The sequence below is a fragment of the Trachinotus anak genome, unplaced genomic scaffold, assembly GCF_046630095.1.
Source record: "Trachinotus anak isolate AG129_WGS33_773 ecotype Australia unplaced genomic scaffold, CSIRO_AGI_Tana_v1 ptg000004l, whole genome shotgun sequence".
Lineage (NCBI taxonomy): Eukaryota > Metazoa > Chordata > Actinopteri > Carangiformes > Carangidae > Trachinotus > Trachinotus anak.
The window spans coordinates 2875401-2893594 of NW_027273855.1; the positions used below are offsets into that span (position 1 = coordinate 2875401).

At 41.8% G+C, this 18194-nt stretch overlaps 2 protein-coding genes across 4 annotated transcripts in view; one reads left to right on the forward strand and one right to left on the reverse strand.

Moving 5' to 3' along the window:
- Positions 1-3404, forward strand: part of LOC139620085 (hyaluronidase-2) — a 19740-nt gene extending 16336 nt beyond the window's left edge. For all 3 annotated transcript variants that reach the window (XM_071475254.1, XM_071475256.1, XM_071475255.1), the window contains 2 exons: positions 90-284; positions 1503-3404. In XM_071475254.1, coding sequence (XP_071331355.1) covers positions 90-284; positions 1503-1877 — 570 coding nt within the window. In that variant the 3' untranslated portion in view covers positions 1878-3404. The remainder of the gene's footprint in view (positions 1-89; positions 285-1502) is intronic.
- On the reverse strand, positions 3341-13098 carry borcs6 (BLOC-1 related complex subunit 6). Its single transcript, XM_071475257.1, has 7 exons — positions 13024-13098; positions 10901-11526; positions 10308-10497; positions 9934-10116; positions 7246-7409; positions 6958-7041; positions 3341-6178 (listed from the first exon to the last, which is right to left on the reverse strand). Exons 2-7 carry the CDS (start codon positions 11513-11515, stop codon positions 6053-6055), a joined length of 1362 nt encoding a protein of 453 aa, XP_071331358.1. The 5' UTR covers positions 11516-11526; positions 13024-13098; the 3' UTR covers positions 3341-6052.
- Between the last annotated feature and the right edge of the window lie 5096 nt (positions 13099-18194).

The following is an 18194-nucleotide window of genomic DNA, read 5'->3' on the forward strand; positions in this document are numbered from 1 at the left end:
AGGAAATAAACTGTCTTCTGTATGTGTCTAGCCATCCTGCTGTTCTTGCTTCCTGTTTAAATCGAGCTGTCTGCCTCTTCCTTTCCCAGAGAGAGTGTCAGGACCTGGCAGAGTTTGTCCGCAAGGTTCTGGGACCCTACTCCATCAACGTAACCACGGCAACCCGACTCTGCTCTGCATCTCTGTGCCAGGGAAAGGGCCGATGTGTCCGTCAAAATCCAGACAGCTCCGCCTATCTCCACCTCCCGCCCCCAGCTGAAGTAGTGGAGAAGGCGACAGAAAAGGTGATAAAATGTAAATTTAAGTAGATTTATTTGTGCTGGAGTTATAAAGCTCTACTCGTGCACTGAAGTCCAGCTGTCACTAAGTCTGTGCACAAGCATGAGCTTGATGCCTGCTATAGATGTTGACAAAGGCCTGTTAAAGCTTGTTCAGATGTAAACCAGACTCATTCCATCCTTGGTCTGGCACTGGCAGCATCATCAAAGCAGCTCTGACGCACTGCAGTACGTGTGGTGACAGATGAAACAGGTCCAACTTACTCTGAGTTTCTCGATAAGTTGCTACATAATGTTCGGTTTTGTTGAAAATTGTGTCGATTCAGGTGTGTGGTCATGTTGAGGGCTGCAGTTTGTGGTGCTTTTAATATTTAATCTGCTCTCATTGATATAAATTGAACAAAACTGAAGTTTTAGGATCATATATAAAGTAAAGAAGTAAAGAACCTTGTATATGTGACAGTGTGATTTAGTCTTCAAGTTCCTGCTTTAATTTCAGGACAAACTGTGCAGTAGCCACAGTGAAATCGTGCGCACAAAAAGGCTAACAAACACATATGAGACCAGGAAGATAAAGTGCAGTGCTCTTGAAAGAAAGCCCTGATTGCCTCTTTGACTTTCATACTTTTCTGACAATAAACAGTTGAATCATAAAAACCTTTGCACATGTAGTGAAGGGCACATGTAAAGACAAACTATTTCTTGACTTACATTGCATCTGTGCGCAAAGCTGGAAACAGAACAACTCAGTTTGAGTCACGACTGATAAAGACAACCAGGCGTGACTTTATATATATATATATATATATATATATATATATATATATATATATATATGTGTGTAAAGCTGCAGGGAGTCCAGCTGCCTGAGGATCTGTGGTGTTTAAAAAGTAAGAAAGCAGAGAGAAAAACAGCAGCTGAGACACAACAGAGGATGATTCGGGGGAGTTTGATCCTCCACCAGTGAAAACAGGAACACTCTGTTTCTCTGTGAACACTCATCACTTTTTGCAAATCTCTAGATGGGGTGTTAGTAATCTTCATAAAAAGTACAACAGAATATTAAGTATGAATATCACTGTAAATGCAGAACACTATAAATTTCTTCTTGAATTTCAGTTGTATTATTTCATCTTCAGTTTTCAAACTGTTTTATTGTTTTCTGTGAATATTAAGACAGCATTGTTTGCTAATGTTAACCATGTTTTCTATCATCCTTTTCAGTCAGAGGCAGCAAAAGCCACAGATCAGCCGGACACTGACACCAAACCACCTGAACCAGACCCAGCTGAGATATGGAAGAAAGATTTCCAGTGCCAGTGGTACAAGACTGCAGACGGGGACGTCGCAGACCAACAGTCCCCCAAAGATGGAGCGTCTGTTGGGGGAATAGTAGAAGAAAACGCTGGAGATGAAGTGGGAACTACAACCTCTTCCACAACAAAAGGTGCCTCTGTGACTGAGTTAAGAGGAAGCAGTTCACCAGGTACTAACAGTCTACTGGAAGGACCTACAGACGGTGGTACAAATCCACTGAGTGCCCCAAAGCTGGCTGTTCTGCTGTTGCTGGTGGCTGGGAGTCTTTGCCTGGATCCTTAAAATGTGAAATAAACCCGCCTTCACCCTGAAGGTCTGGGCTATAACGGCCCTCCTTAAGTGCCCTTGAGCAAGACACTGAAGCCTGTTGGCTGCAGGCGTGCTGCTTTGTAGCTGAACACGACCTGAATAGAGAATTAAAGGAGAACAAACTATTTTCCGAACCTCTCACTGGATGTGCCAAGAGACAGTGGTACAAGCCACTGTCACTGACTATTGTCAGCTTCTGCTGGCTGTCTTTCAACCTTCCCGATGAAAGGAGAAATTACTTACTAGATTAAAACTGACCTGTCAGTGTGCTGCTATCAGGGTCACTGTCATATCACATCAGCTTGACAGTCGTCCAACCACAGAAACACAAAAGTGTTCTGTAAAAGCTGCAATGAGGTTTTATTGTCTTTGCACATTTTGTTTCTCCATTTACTTGTCAGTGCTTTGTTATGTGGAAATGATTCCTTCATTTTAACACCTCATGTAGTGAGGAGTTTCTCTGTGCAATAAATAGAACAAACAAAGGAAAAAAGATGCAGTCAACATCTCAGGGACTATTTCTTCAGTCGTAAGTGGTTTCAAAGGAAACTACTAACACTGAGGTGTTGAGATTAACCAAAGTAACTGTGACAGTTTTTAATTTTGTTTTCAATTCTGTGTGCAACAAATATAATATCCCTTCCACTTTCATTTAATTGGCATGTCAGCAGAAATCTCTGAAACAATACATCAAAATCTGGAAAAATCAAACCAAAATCTATCTAAAATCTATTTTATGTTCTTTTGTCATCTGAATGAACCAACTGTTTAATCTACCAAAGAGCTGCTGCCCATAAAATCATTTAATATGTGCATCGAGTTTCAGTTAGTTTGAGATGTGTGTAAACTTTGGCCTACAAACGTCAAATGTTGCATATGGTCAAAAACATCCAGACTTTACATTGTTGGTTTCTATCACGTCAGTAACTGCATATGGCCTGTCTGCTGAGCTGCAGCAGGATGAACTGGAGCTCTCTGGCATCCTCTGCCTGAGCTCTGTGAAACTGCAACACTCAACACAGTCCTCTCTGCACTGTAAACAATAAAATTAATGACGGCTGAATTCCATTTAGCTTCTTCAGTTTCTGGGTCCTGGTGTTGTGCATGCTGCCTCACTATCATGGCGAAATGGGACACTTAAAAATAAAAAGGCTCATCATTAATGTTAGTGACATCTGAGCTTTTCCTACTTTGACAAGTCAAAATGTCTTAGTCTGTAATAAACTGTAATTAAGGTCCCTTTAAATGAATGTGGTTGTTGTTAATGCAGTATCTGTTCATTTGAAGGACATACCTCTGAAGAAATTTAGAAAACACATCAGTCCATATTAGACAACCTGTGCATATGTATATATTTTTATAAGTTTCCGTCCCAATCCACTTCCTTCAGTGCTCCCTGAGGCAGTATGATGTAAAAAAAAAAAAAGATTGAAACATTTGTTTTTGCAGCTCATGTAAATTTATTTGTTATTTTTCATTAAAATATACACTCAAGACGAAGGGTATCTAAATCATTTTTAGTTACAGAAAGAGATCATATGTACACAGGTGCATCTGATTGTACAACACAAAATTAATGAATCATACATTAATATATATTATGAACACGAAAACGACATTTCCTGTCTCATCTCCCACGTCGAGGATCCTCTCTCACCTCTCAGACTCCCAAATGTCCATTCTCTGGACATTTTCACCTTCATTTGCAAAAGATAATTGACTCTTTACAGCCTTGGACATGTTTCAGTATCATTGAGGGAACTTTTGAAGCTTTTTAATGACGCTTCCACTTCTCTTTGAATTTTCCCCCAGACAAACGCTGAGGAAAGTGACGAGGAGACAAAGAGCAGATGTTACATTGAATGCAATCCGAGCTTTCTGTGCTGCCAATAACATGATCTTTTCCCGCTGTAGCGCAGTCACATTATTAAAACAGGTGCAGAGCTGCATGTAGACACAGTTTAGACGACGCAGACTCACACTGCTGCTCCAAGTTCCACCTCTAAAAGGCGACACAAGATGCTCAAAGATGATGCGTTTTTATCGTAGATTTAAGCATCAATATTATGGTCAAGATTAAAACATGTACTTACTTTGCTTGCAGTATTGCTCTGATTATGTAAAGGTCTGAAGTGTCCCAGGTAAGAGAGCTTTGACAACACCACTGACACCACTCAAGCCAAATGACATATTGCCTGCCATCAGTAATAGGTACACGTACGAAAGTCTAGTACACGTACTATGATCTACTACCAGTGCAATGACAGAAGTACCACAGTCTCTTCATTAAATAAAGTACAAGTCTCCATGAGAGCACATGGCTTTAGGTTGGTAAAGACAGAGCCAGGCGACACCTGTCCTCAGTGACTTTTAAACTAATAAATACTCACTTTGCCATCAATTAAAAGTTATTCAGGTCCACGTCAGTTCACATCCAAAGGCTTTGTCTCGACTCCGTCCAGCGACAGCTCCCAGGTTTAACTCTCCTTTGTTCCATCTTTTCCATATTGATGAAAAACAAAAGCTAGGGCACGCTGCACAGCAACTTCACTGTTGTTTGTGTATTTTCTCCGTGACTCTTCAGTATAATCAGAGGCAAACTTTAAGCGATCTGAGTTTAATTTACAGAATTTTCCAACATTCAATTACACATATAGTCAATGCAGAATATTGAGTTTTGTTCCAAATTTAAAGGCATCAACCATTTCACAGGAGTAAAACCTCCAGTTACAGCCAAAACCCCAAACTAATTCATAAACGGTTGAAGATTAGCAGCTAATTTAAAGTCATTGGCTGGCAAAGTGCTGACAACCATTCTTCAAGAAGAATTTAATGGATTAAAAATGCGTTTTGAAATTGAGCTCTTCTAACACATGTATTATTCCTTTAAACTGGCTGAATTGAAACTGAACCAACACAATCCAATTTATGAGATTATTTTGTTAGTTAGAAAATGAAAAAAGCCGGGAGATGAAAAGATTTTCAGTGGCTTCAAATTCCATGAAAAACCTTCAGGTTGGCTGCAGCTACCAGCCTTGCATAAGGTGTTTCCACTTTTGATGACATCTAAAAGTCAGATCCTAAGTACCTGAAGCTCAAATCTTTAAAGCTGCTGTGAAGGCTACAAAAAAAAAAAAACATCTTGGATTGCACTGACACAGACAAGAAAAGTGACGCATGGTGCCAACTTTAAATTAGAGGCAGCCAAGTGATTTAAAAGTACAGATGCCAGTTTTTTAAAATTGACAGTCTGAGAGAATCTGAGTGGAGAAAACAACACTCATTACTCTTGACAACCAGCCTCAAGAAGCATTTGGGCTTAGACTCCAAATGCTCCAGTGTGGCTGGTCGATGGAAGAATCTGGCTGTACTGGTCAGCTCCCAGTGACACAGAGAAGCACTGTTTTGGAAAAAGTATGCATGCTGAGAAAACTGAATAAATAAACATAAAAAACAGACAAACAGACAAACAGATGTGATGCTCCACTCCCTTCATGTAGCCTACAGTGAAAGAATCTGTTCTTTGTTGCATAAGATTAAAAAATAGACTTTCTGTTCCTTTGCAAAAGTCACTGTCTTCTGTTGAGCAGTTTTCACCGGTCTCCCCAAATGCACAAAGAGACAGAGCGAGAAACAAGAAACATCGCCCCCATGTGGGGAGGAGAGGTTAGTGCAATCTGAACCGAGCAGGCTGGACGGAAAACGACACGCGATTCCTCCTGTGAAGTGAGGAGAGAGGGCGCCTGCCCTCGCATCTTCAAGGTTCTGTTTGTGTGTGTGTGTGTGTGTGTTCAGGGCACTTGGCCAAGCGTCTCCAAAAATAGTTAATTTGAGAGATTTTGTCAGAGGAAGTAAGGTTGCTTGAAAAGAAAAAAAAAAAGAGAGGAGAAAAAGCTCAGACCCGAGCGCGGCTCAAGCACAAGTCTGAGATCTCACAACACAAACATGGTCACCTTCAAACAACGAACAAGCGGAGGGACTATGAGCGCCAATCATCCAGCATGCCTAGTAGCAAATGTTTCCAGGACTCCAGAGGTGCACTTAATCTTCGCTGCAGTGTGTGTGTGGTACCTGCAGAGGGGTGGAGCTACTTGCAGACAGCCTGGATCTTTGCAGCTGGGATGTGTTTTTGTACCAGACATGCAGGATTACTTGCAGATCGCCTCCAGAGCGTCCAGGGTGCGTTTGATGTCACGGATCTGTGCAGCCAGGGTGTGTATGGGCTGCATGGAACGATCCAACTCCTCGCAGCGAGCCATCAGCGTGTACATGCCCTGGGGGAGCAAAAATACAAGGCAGGCAATGACGAAGCTGAAGCTTTAATACAGACCGCAGCCACATCAGTGGATTAAATTATGAAAACATGACGAGAACTCCAATTTTATAAGAGTTAGTTCACACTGAAGTCTCAGTGACTGTGATGTCAATTTTACTGCAACCGACCCAAATCTAAACATCTGTGTGCAAAGATGATATTGGACACCAAAATCTGCACTGTCACATGTTCTTAACTTATTCATATTACAGGAGTCTTGTCCTTTTCCCTGCTTAGCTGATCCTCGACTATAACTAGATTCGAACAATATCTCCTAAGTTTGTGCTTTCCATCTTATTTTGAATACCCCAGCTGTGGAGCTGTGGCTCCATTTAGACACAAACAGTCAAAATAGAAACTAAACAGTGAAACACTGCGCATCAACACAGCTCAGGTTTTAATGACCTAAACCAGAGGAGGAACAGTGGAAGTGAAGAAAATCTCCTTCACAGCAACATGTGTGTAGGATCAAAAACTCTTGAAATTGTGGGGCGGTCCGGTAGTAAGATGCTCTCAGCAGGCAGTCGCCGGTTCGACTCTCTCCTGCATGTCATTCCCCTCTCTCTACCCCCTTTCCTGTCAGTCTACACTATACTATAATAAAGGTACAAAAGCCCCCCCCCCCCCCCAAAAAAAACACTTTGAAATGGAAAGAAAACAAAGAGTTGTCCATCACTTGTCCTGGATTTACTGGAAACACCATTAATGAAGAGTGAAACAAGAACCACTATGTGTCACCTTTATACTCATGTCCACTGACTCTCCCAGGCTGTCAACAGAGTCTCTGTAGGTCTGGATGTAGCCCACACTCAGCGCTGTCATCTGGATGAACAGACAGAATCAATCAATTACAACAGACGGACACAAAATACATGTGACAACAAGATCTCTCTGAATGAGTCAGTCAGACTCAGCTGTGTGGAGAGTACATCTGCATCCACAGCATCAAAATACACACAGTGAAGTGATGGAGCTCAGTACAGTGTGTCCAGTCTGCACCATGAACCAGGTCATCTGAAGACTCACATTCTGGATGGTTCCATTGAGGCTCCGCATCATCATCTCCACACTGTGTGCCACTTCCTGCGTGTGTCTCTGCAGGTCCAAGAGGACAGCGGGATCAATAGGTGGGATATCGGCCGGTCTCCGAGACAACCCCCGACTTCGGTAGATGGGACCTGAACAGTCCGCTGGGAGGAAAGAATTATGAAATTCGAGGGATAATATACAATAACAAGGCTGCAACTAATACTTATCTTATATTCATTTTTCTTTTAGCTCAGCCATTAATTGTAAAATCTATCAAATGTTAAACAAAATGGTGAAAGATTCCCATCACAAGAGCTTAGTTTGTTTGAATAATAAAACCAACACTCAAAGATATTTCATGTGTAATGATTTAAAACAGATAAAAGCAGCAGATTCTCACATTTTTAAAGCTGGAACCATTTTCACTTGAATTAATGACAAATGGCTGATTGATATTCAATTTTCTGTTGATTAAATAATTGACAAATTATTTCAGTATAACACACAAATTCATACAGACCACACAGAGAGGCACAGAAACAGAGAAGCTGTGTTGAAACGCAGACAAAATGAAACACACGTTATACAGAAGAGCAACTGAAGAATTGTTCCTATTTGAGGAAACACCTGTTCCTACAAAAGACTGCCTGCACAAATTTAAATAAATTATGGCATTTAACCAACAGAACATTTGGGCCTTGAGTCGTTAAATCTTGGGATAAACAAAACACGGGCGGCCGGCGGAGCACAGACACAAGTCTCCGTCCCTGAAAAAGATTCCTTTCAGGGTGCAGCAGGACCTCAGTAATAAATCCCTCCAGTCTAAACAAAGTCTGTGAGTCATCCATCGTAATTGAATCAGCAGGTAGAGGGAATGAGCTGCCGCAGAGGGCGTACGGATCACAGGCCTGTGTTTAAATTGAGTGGCTAGTTTAGCTGACGCTCTAATCCAGAGGGATTTTTCTCTGAATGAAGGGCAGCGGTTCATTGTCTTTCTCCTGGAAAATTTGACAAGACGGATGGCTGCTAATGGACAGGCCGGACTCAGTCAACCTGCTGAACCTACAGAGATTATTTCATTTATGAAAGAGCTGTACATATGCGACCTTTTGAAAAAAGAAATATATATATCCATTTCAATTTCTGGGGTCGAGTCAATGCAGCCTCATTAAAACACAATCTGCAGCTAATTTAATTAGCCTGGAACGAGAAGGAAGATGGAGAGTGCAGGAGAAAAGTGTCATCTCATTTCATTATTTCACCCAGTGATGACTCTATAAATGAGTAAACTCTTTACTCGTTCCCAAACTGCACCGCACACAGGACAACCTGCTAACACTCACAATCATCAGGGACAGTAAAAGTTCAGAGAAAGACGGCACAAACAGTATAAGCCTGACATCAGATAACCCCTCACACAGCTGTCTGATGGTTATCAAACAGGTTGCTGAGCCACATTGTGATGCTTCTTTTGCTGCTGCCATCGTTTGTGTCCTTGCTGCTACGTCCCCTGTGTGGGACAGATGCCTGAGCAGATAGTGAGAAACCTGGAGAAGGTGTTTATGTGCCCTGCATGTTCTATATTCACTACTAGTATTATATCAGCAGCACATTTTACTGCCTACATCCCTTCACTATTATTTGCTGCAACAACCTCATTTCACAACTGTGTTTGTCAAAGTTTTCATCCGTTCTGACTTCTCTCTCTGAACTACTGAAGACTTGAATTTTGTAACTGTAGAGTCAAGACTTTTCTTCACTGTTTATATTGTATGTGAACTGTAGTCATGTTTTCAGGGCCTCCTCATTCTGCCATAAATCAAGAAGCTGCTGGTGCAAAGAGAGAGAGAGAATGAAAGAGTACACACAATTGTGAAACAGCGTTTGAAATGGATGAACACAAAATGATGCAAACCTGATGAAAAACGATTTTAAAATGAGGTACATCTCGCTCAGATCGGGGGAACTTGACGATGCCGCTGCTGCTGCACTGTGAAAACTGATTCATTCATGCAGGCCTCCATCAGTTCATTGTAAACCAATAAAACACAGCAATTCATTTGCTTAATACGGTGCATTGATTCTCCATTACTTCTTATGGTTTGAACATGACCAAAGCCATGCATAAATGATGAGTGATGGCTGACGGGGTGTGTTGGTCCCTGCAGGGGAAAACTGGCTGTGACTGTGACTGAGAGTCAGACGCCCTGCACTGCAGCTTCAGCACCACTGACTATAAATATGTCATTAAGGTGCTGGAAAGCCATTTCTGACACCTGCTTCAGCGAAGGAAAACACTAACACTTCCTCTGTTAGTAGTCAAATATAAAGTCATGAAAGCAGCCTTCATCCCTGCACTGTTTGCACATCCTCAACATCAGTACATACTCTATACCATATGCACACACTTCTTCTGCATGACAAATACAACACAAAACACACAACACACCAAGAGATAGTCACACATACTTCACATGAAATATACACGCAACTTCTCTGATGTAAACCCAGAAATACAAGCCCACTTCCCTGTAAATGTCTCTGTTTAAGGTTAGGTGTAAATTAAAGTTTAATTAACTTTAAACTGTCACATAAAACTTCTACTAACTGGGTTGTGAATTGCAGTAATAAAAGAAGTCACTTCGTTGGTTTAAATAAAATCTTGTGAAGTTTGCTTCTACTCACAGTCACTGCAGTCCAGGCTGGGCTTCGAGCTCATCTTTATCTTCTGCTCCAGGTTTTTGGTGATGAAGTTAGTCAGGTCTCCCTCATGGCTGACCGTCCCCTCTAGCTCCAGAGCCGAGGAGATTGTGGCGCGTCGGCCCTCTGACTGGCCACTTCTGCCCCCTCCCCTGGCACCTGGACCGCCTGTGGAGAAAATCCCAACATCAGCTAAACGGGGTTATAAACCACAGCCACTAATCACTGACTCATTTAAATATAAAAGCCCTTCATAATATAGTTAAAATTCCCACTACCCTTCTTTGACCTTATTACTTTACTGAGTGAAGTTTTACATGTTATCAGTTCAGGAAAATGAGGAGAAGACAGATATTTACCTCCACACGCTTGGCTGATTTCATCCAGGCTCTTGCTATCCTGCATCCCCCGGACGTTGCGAACCCAGACCTGGGCCATGACGTGGGGAGGGCAGGGGGCATCATCTGAGGGAAGGAGAGGAGGTGGGGGAGAGGAGGAGGAGGAGGAGGTGCTACGACCAGGGGCTGAGGATGAATAGTGTCGTGAAGACTGAAATGTAGGAACAAGAGGAAGTGAAAAAGAGAAGTTAAATTACTGCTTCATACATGACGCTGACAAGTCATTGTGAAACCAAGCCAAGAGCTGCACATTGCTCTTGCTGTTTATTACACCCCCACCCCCACCCCACCCTTCTCTTTGATGGACAGCTTCTTGCCCCACTTTCAACTTTGCCATCTGGAAAGCGTGACTGGCTGTCAGACATAGTCTATTCAAAAACAGTTAAACCCTGATTGCTCTGCAACATTTTCTTGCATTGACTTTAGTTCAGTTCATGTTCATTATATCTGTTGACTGTTATTCTCTCTTATTCCCATGATGCCCTCTGCTCTACCTGGTATTCACACTCTAATAAAGATGAAATGCCAGTAAAATAATCCCACAGCTCCCTCACCTCCATCTGTGTTCTCCCTCCTGCGTACTGATGCCTCCACTCGTTTTCAGTCTTCTCAGCGTCTTCCTCATCCTGTTTCTCCTTCTCTCCATCTTCCTCCTCCTCCTCCTCCTCCTCTCGGCTGTCAGCGCCTCCGTCTACAGTCTCTGCCTCTGCCTGCTGTCTGTCTGTGGTGACAGGGCCCGCTCGCTGAGATGAGTCTTTGGTGTGTGCCGAGTCCCGCTGCAGAGCTGCACCGGGAGGCTCGACAGCGTTAGAGGCCTCAGGAATGTCTCTGATGATGGATCCTGATTCTGAGTTTCCTGTGCATGTGGCACCGGGGAGGGAGGGGTCAGTTATCCAAGGGGTGTGCAATGATAAATTAGACGTTCTCTCATTAATGGACATCTCTGTGTCCATGCGGCCTTCGCTACTGTACACTTTGTTTTCCACATCTACATGGTTCTCTGTGTGTCTGAGAGAGCCGTCCTCGGATGCCTCCCCAGGACAGGGCGCTCTGCTCCCACCACATTTCACAGAGACTGAAACATGAGGGCCGTTCTCCGAAGCGACAGGTATCACAACCCCGTTGGCTGTTTCTGGCACTTCTGTGCCGATCACAGGGGAGAGACTCATCCCTCCACCTGCTGGTGAAGGAAGAGAACATGTTAGAGGATGAGGTTCTGCTTTTTAAAGGTAAATTTATTCTGTGACTCATGTAGAGTGATTGACCATATGCCAAAGGGATGCTGACATGTGCCACTGCTAACTAGGGCCAGACATCATTGGAAAAGTCTCAGTAGCAGACTAGTACCAACATGATACCTGGGTTTTGCTACCGATACCAAGACAAAGCTTTTTTATACCTCGGTTTGGGGAATATAAACAAATTTTAACCCCTTCTCCTTGCTCAAAGCATCAACGTTAAACAATGGACTTTACCTAAATAAAATATTGTCTGAAGCTAAAAAAAAAAAAGCTTTCAAATTTAAATCATGAAATATCTGACAGTTTTCATAAGTCAGTGCTCCAGACACATTTAGGTTGGTACTCATACGTTTGGAGGCTTGACACACAGTTATAGTGTGGCATGGATAAAACCGTTTTATTATGGTACATGTAATTTTATGTTGCACAATTTATACATTTTGTGGTGTAGTCAATTGGTCTGGAATTATTATTCAATTATGAAAACTATTAATGGGATACAAGCAATACAAGATGGGAATGTAGTGAAGTCAAGTGCATATTTCCAAAATCAAGGTACATAACCACAATGAAGTAAAAATCCTGTAGACTGCAGTTTGTCACAAAGCAGTTCTGTGCCCTGATTTGCCAACAATAGTCTGAAAACACCACCAAAGATAATAAAGGGAGCGCTGCAGTGGTGTAAGCTGTGGTTTCTCATCAAAGCCACAATAAATAAGAAGACTCTTGGGCTCTTGAAGGAAGTTTAAGAAGTCATCATGAAAATCAGAAACCTAATATTCTGAGGAGGGTACTGTGGTGACGACTGGGATTTTAACAGATGAGTAACAACATTTTCAAGCTGCAGGTCAAGATTTGTCATTCCACTGGTTTGTTTGCTGGACATTTACTCTTCAGACGCCTATGAATCCTTTTGTTTTCTTCTTGGTCAGCATTGTTGGATCATACCAGCTGTTGAGCCACTTATAAGCTACAGATATTTTCTCATAAATGTGAAATGACGTAATAATGGGCTGCTTAGCTTAGCACTAGCTTACTCTAAGCTAACTTGGTGTTAACACTAGCTTGCATTCTCCAGACTTTATGCGAACAACGCCTGTTAAGGGTGAACACAAGTCCGTGGACGTTGTGTAACAGACAACCCGCAACACACATGACATGAATAAGTGCCTGTCAGCGGTGAGGAAGCCGATGTGCAGCTGTCTTTAGCCGCCTTGCTAACTCACTGTCAACGGTGAATGTTGTTTAATGCTGTTAGAGCTGCGCGGCTAACGTTAGCTGCCCAGGCCTTTAAACCACAGCGTTTTCACGGACCGCTTTTTATTGCCTGACGGTGGGACATGACAAAATATATTTTGTGTTAAAATGTGTGTTTATCTATCGTTAAAGGCATAGAACAGCATAACAGAACTCAATATAATGAAGAAAACACTCACCGGAGCAGTTTCTATGCTGAAAGATGTAAGCAACAACCGAGTCCGATCTAAAAATCCTTCCCCCCCAGATCCCAACACAACAGTTCCGCCTTCCAATGCTGAAGGCGTTATAGACGATTTTATTAAAATGTTAATGATGTACGCTCTTTTCCAGCAATGTAGCATTATATAATGGAGTGAAGTGTTAACGGAAATAATAATAATAATAATAATAATAATAATAATAAAACCTCACACAGGTACTGGGGTACTTGCTTTTAAAAAATACTTAAGTATTCAAAAGTACATTTTTTTTGTCAGTTCATTGTTGCATTGTTCCTTAATGACTCTGAGACAATCTACTGAATGCACTGACTCACTGTAGAACCTGTAGAATAAAAAGCTTGAAGGTTATGCTTGTTACGCCTGTAGAAATGGCCATAAAAACATGATTGAATCAACAAAGGGGGCCACTGTCATTTTTTATATTTCTTATTTTTTAGGCAGCGAGGAAGTTTGGTCAAAGTAAACACAGCAAACATTTAAAGTGAAAGGAATCTTTCTTTATTTCTAAAACTTCAAACATGTACTAAAGATAAGGCCGTGACGCTCCGGTGAGGAATCTTCTTCATCTTTATCTAACGTAGCCATCATTAGGTCACTAAGTTCAAAGTGAGCTGCTCAAAAATGCAGCAGCACAAGATGACTGACAGTGTAGGAGTTTGCTGTGTCTGTTTTTTCACAGTGTATGGGTTATCAGATTTTCAAAATAAAAGAAAAAATCATTCCACTGTCTAAAAGCTCTGCTTCAAAGAAACAAGTACTTCAAAGAAATGTAGTGGAGTCAAGAGCACAATATCTGTCTTTTAAATGTGATGAAGCAAAAGTAATATGTTTCTTTAAAAAATAATACTCAAGTAAAGTACAGATACTCTAAAAATATACTTAAGTCCAGTATTCAAGTAAGTGTGTTTCATTACTGTCCACCCCTGCACATCGCCATGGTTACCCCTGCATGTATCCCTGTTCTCCTACAGATGGAGACAAACACCACAGCCTGTCAGGCTACCTCCTGGCAAAGTTCACTAGTGGCATCTTGATGCAAAATGTATAAAGGAGGAGGGTCCAGATGACTGAACACATGAAGACCAAGGTTCAGCATCCTGTGTCGTCAGGTTAGCCTGAAGATCTAGACACATCCAACCTCCTGGTGAGGACAATAATGAAGCAACAGAAGAATTTTTACAGAAACACCTGAAGCTGTTTCTTTTGTACAACTTCCAATCTTATGAGACCAAAGAGTCAGTGTGTCCTGGTTTGACTTTGTGCTTATATGATCTTTAGTTACCGACCTTCAACAGCCACTTTGCACTTCGTAGCAGGTAAAACATAAGTATTTCATCTGAACATATGAATATCAGAAAACCTGGAGGGAACTGATTTCATGCTGTCTGGTTGACTCTTAAGAGTATGTGAGGTATTAGGACCATTCAAAACTAAATGTCACTGATCAAAGATGAAGCAGAGTTGAAATGAAACAAAATTAGATTTAAGTTAATTAGGTTTAAGCACTGAAATACTGGATAAACAGACCAGTAAGTCATTTGCTGTGGCAATACGAGTCAAAACAAAAGCTTCAGTTTTGGAAATCATAATGATATCATTATCAATGATATAAACAAGAGATTCCTTCCTATGACACAGTGCTTGCAGAATTAGCTTTGAAATACACGTCTTATTATTCCCATCAACTGCAGTCCTCAGCAAAATAAGTTCCCTGTGTGAAAAAGGTCAATCCGTACAAATTTCGCATGGCTGTGCCTCTTTTAATTACCTGCAAAACTGCTGTGCTTCTTTTGCCTCATAAAGCATCGATTTATTTGAGAAATGTGTTTGAAATTGTTTAAACTGATGGTGAAACGACTGGAGAGGAGGCTTAAATAATGGCAAGGCCTTGGTTTAGCCCGTTTGCCTCCACAGTGGAAGCTGGGCCAGCGTCTGTGGCATTTCAAACCCCTGAATGTGGTCAGAAATGACAAACACTGCTGCAGAGGAGGAGAGAGGATTCAAAACCACACTGTCACCACATCTAAAGATCTTGTAAAATTTCTAATCTACCTCATGCATCCAGGCCAGCTGCTCCCGCGCTCTCGACGGGTGTACGGTTGTTTTATCCCATTTGCTGCCCCTCCTTTTATGCAAGCATCAAAGCCTGAAACATTTACCTAAAGACAATTAGACTTCTGAAATAACCCAATCGTTTCCAGAGGTTCCCAGTAGAACACCAATAACCACAATGACCCTTACCAGATTTTATTAGGGCTTTTGAGGAAGTTACTGTCAGAGAGAAGCTATTTTAACAGACATGCAGCAGCCACAATAGAGGCAACATTTAGGAAAACGAGGGATCCAAAGCAAATCTAAAGCACACGCCTTTACACAGATTTGTTTTTTTTCCATAATAAAAGCTGGAGACTGCATGTTGCACACTGGCAACCAAATTGACACAGATGGCCCATAAATCACAATTTATTAATTGCATTCCAGTTCAGGGGCAAGCGACCGTGTCCTTCAGAGGACTTGAACTGAACCCCCCCCCTCCTCCCCCTCCTCCTCCTCCTCACTGACAGAGACAGTTCATGCTCAGAGAAACCAAAACAAATGCTCCATTCTGGTGCTGCTCGTTCACTGACAACACCAGGGAATTTCCTTCAAATGAGGAAATACTGCAAAGGTGAAAAGGGAATGCAGCACAAACTCCCCTGTGTTCTTTTTATTTTAAATTCAGTGGATCAGCACATCCTGCCTTCTTCAGACAAAGCAATACACTCAAGTAGCATGATAACTGACAGTGTGACTGAATTTGCTCTCAGTTTAAAAAATGGCAAATAACGTAGTAAGTTAAAAAAAACTGACTTTTTCCATTGAAATACTCACATGCCATAAGTGTGTTGAAGGAGTTATTGTTGGCTGTGATCGCCCTGACTGTGAAGTAAACTCTTCCCAAAATGAGGCTTGAGTCTAACATATCTGCACACGTCTGCCAGGACAAAGAAACCTGTTTGGTTTGTCTAAAAGTCAGACTGCTCCAGCCTCGTAAAAGCTTCGCCTTGGCTCTGGTTCATGGGGATCAGGAATGAACGTAGCAACCAATAACTCTGTCATTGTAGGTACTGTATTAAGACTGACATGACAAAAATATAATCCTTTAATTTCCATTTCACCCTGCCATGAACATATCCAGGATGCTAAGAAATAGTCATTGCTTCAAAGTAAATTCTCACCAGACTGGGCAAAACTCGATGAGACCAAAATAGACTGGATTAGATTACACTAGACTTGATGTTTTATTCCTGATCCTCAAAGTCAATATTTAACTTTGAATTTATTTCCCTGTCTGTTTTATGAAAATGTACTTGGTGTTGGCACTAGGAAGGCTACAGCAGGTGCAAAACCAATCTTCAGCAGGAACATTTACAGATATTTGTGTTCTATAATGGTACTCTCTGGAAGGAAATCTCTGTGATTTTTTTTGGTAGGTTGTCATGGCACGTTAAGAAGAAAATTCATTGGTCAACCAGCAGATCTGGTGGTCAGAGGAAAGGATATCAACAATTAGAGGCGTCTGTGGAAATATGTGCATGCTCAACAACTGTGGTGTCCTTAAACGTCCACAGGAATTAGTCTGAGACTCACAAAAACCATCTGAGGCAGTTAGCTGTAAAATTCAATCTGAAGCATGAGCAGACATTTTTATCCAGCATGAGAACGTCACTGAGAGGGATACTGTGGTGAGGCGCACAAGCCTCTTATTACACCTAAAAGGCACTTTTATGAGCAAATGGTGAAAAAAAGTCTTTCTGCTTGACTGAGCAGCGGGGGAAAAGTAAAATGGGTAGATGAGTCATTCTGTGTGGCAAATGCCAAAAGTGTCTCCTCCTGAGTGCATATTTCCGATGCACAAGTGCTCTGTTGAATTGTTTGGTGCATTTTCCAACATTGCTGAAAGTTTTTATTGAATCCTTTGAAGGGGGGCAGACAATACAAATAAATCTAAAGCCATTTTGAGTCACCAGTTTAGTTATTCTGACGAGTTGTCATCGTGTTGGAACTAAATTTCCTTTATTTTGGTTGTCTGATACCTCCAGACGTGGTTGGGTAAAGCGAATCGGTCTTGTTGTAAGAGGGAATACACATCTGGTGACAAGTGTTGAAATGGTGGCTGTGGCCTGTACCAATGCCCAGGCCCCTCTGGGTTTTATTCAAGATCTGTTGCAGTTTGTGGTTTGAATCACCAGCTCATTTTTTCACAAGGTGCGAGGCTGGTGTGGAAAACAGCTGCCTGACCCTGCAAGATTTGTAGCGAGGAACAAACAGATTTTTTATGAAGCAATCTCAAAGATTGTTGTACAAATAATGAGATTTTTTTTTCTCCAGTTTTCATCAAAATCATTTATGGCCCCACATTTATTCACCCTGATGCTAATTTTGCATGTTCTCTGTGAAAGTATTTGAGAAGCTACGACTGCTTTCGCTGCTGCGTTAAACTGCACTGAGGCACAGTGGTGGTTTGGGCTAAATGCTAAAGTCAGCATGCTAACATGCCAACATTGACACTGTAAACATTCAGTTTAGCAAGTAATGTTTACAATGTCCACCAGCTAAGTTTAATGTGTTAGCAATGAGCTAATTTGCTGATCAGCACTAAACACAAAGTAGAGCTGTGGCTGCACAGAGTCAAATTCTGATTAAGCTGAAAAGCTTAAATGAACTATTCATTTTGTAGAAGGGAAGAGATTTCACTGGATAAGTGAAAACTTTAACCTGCTGGTGGCGCCACAGGAAAGGTCGCGGGATCACCAGAGTCTGCAAGATTAAACCTCTGGTTCCAATGAATGTCTGCACTAAACTTCACAGCAGTACGATCAGGATTTGCTCTGATACTTCTGTCTGAACCAGTGTGGTGTACTGACCAATCAAACACTTCCATCCCTTCGCTCAAGAAAACTTGAAGCATCCTTGAAGGTAACCAAACCGATAACATGCTGTTACAGTACGAGGTCAGGTTGGTGAGGTCAAACCAAAATTACCCGGTGCCCCTGCAGGGTTTTGGTATCAGAGTTCTCAGTGCTCAGTGCTCAGTCCACATGTACAAGAGCATCAAGATGTTTCTGTCCTTGATGGGCGTATGA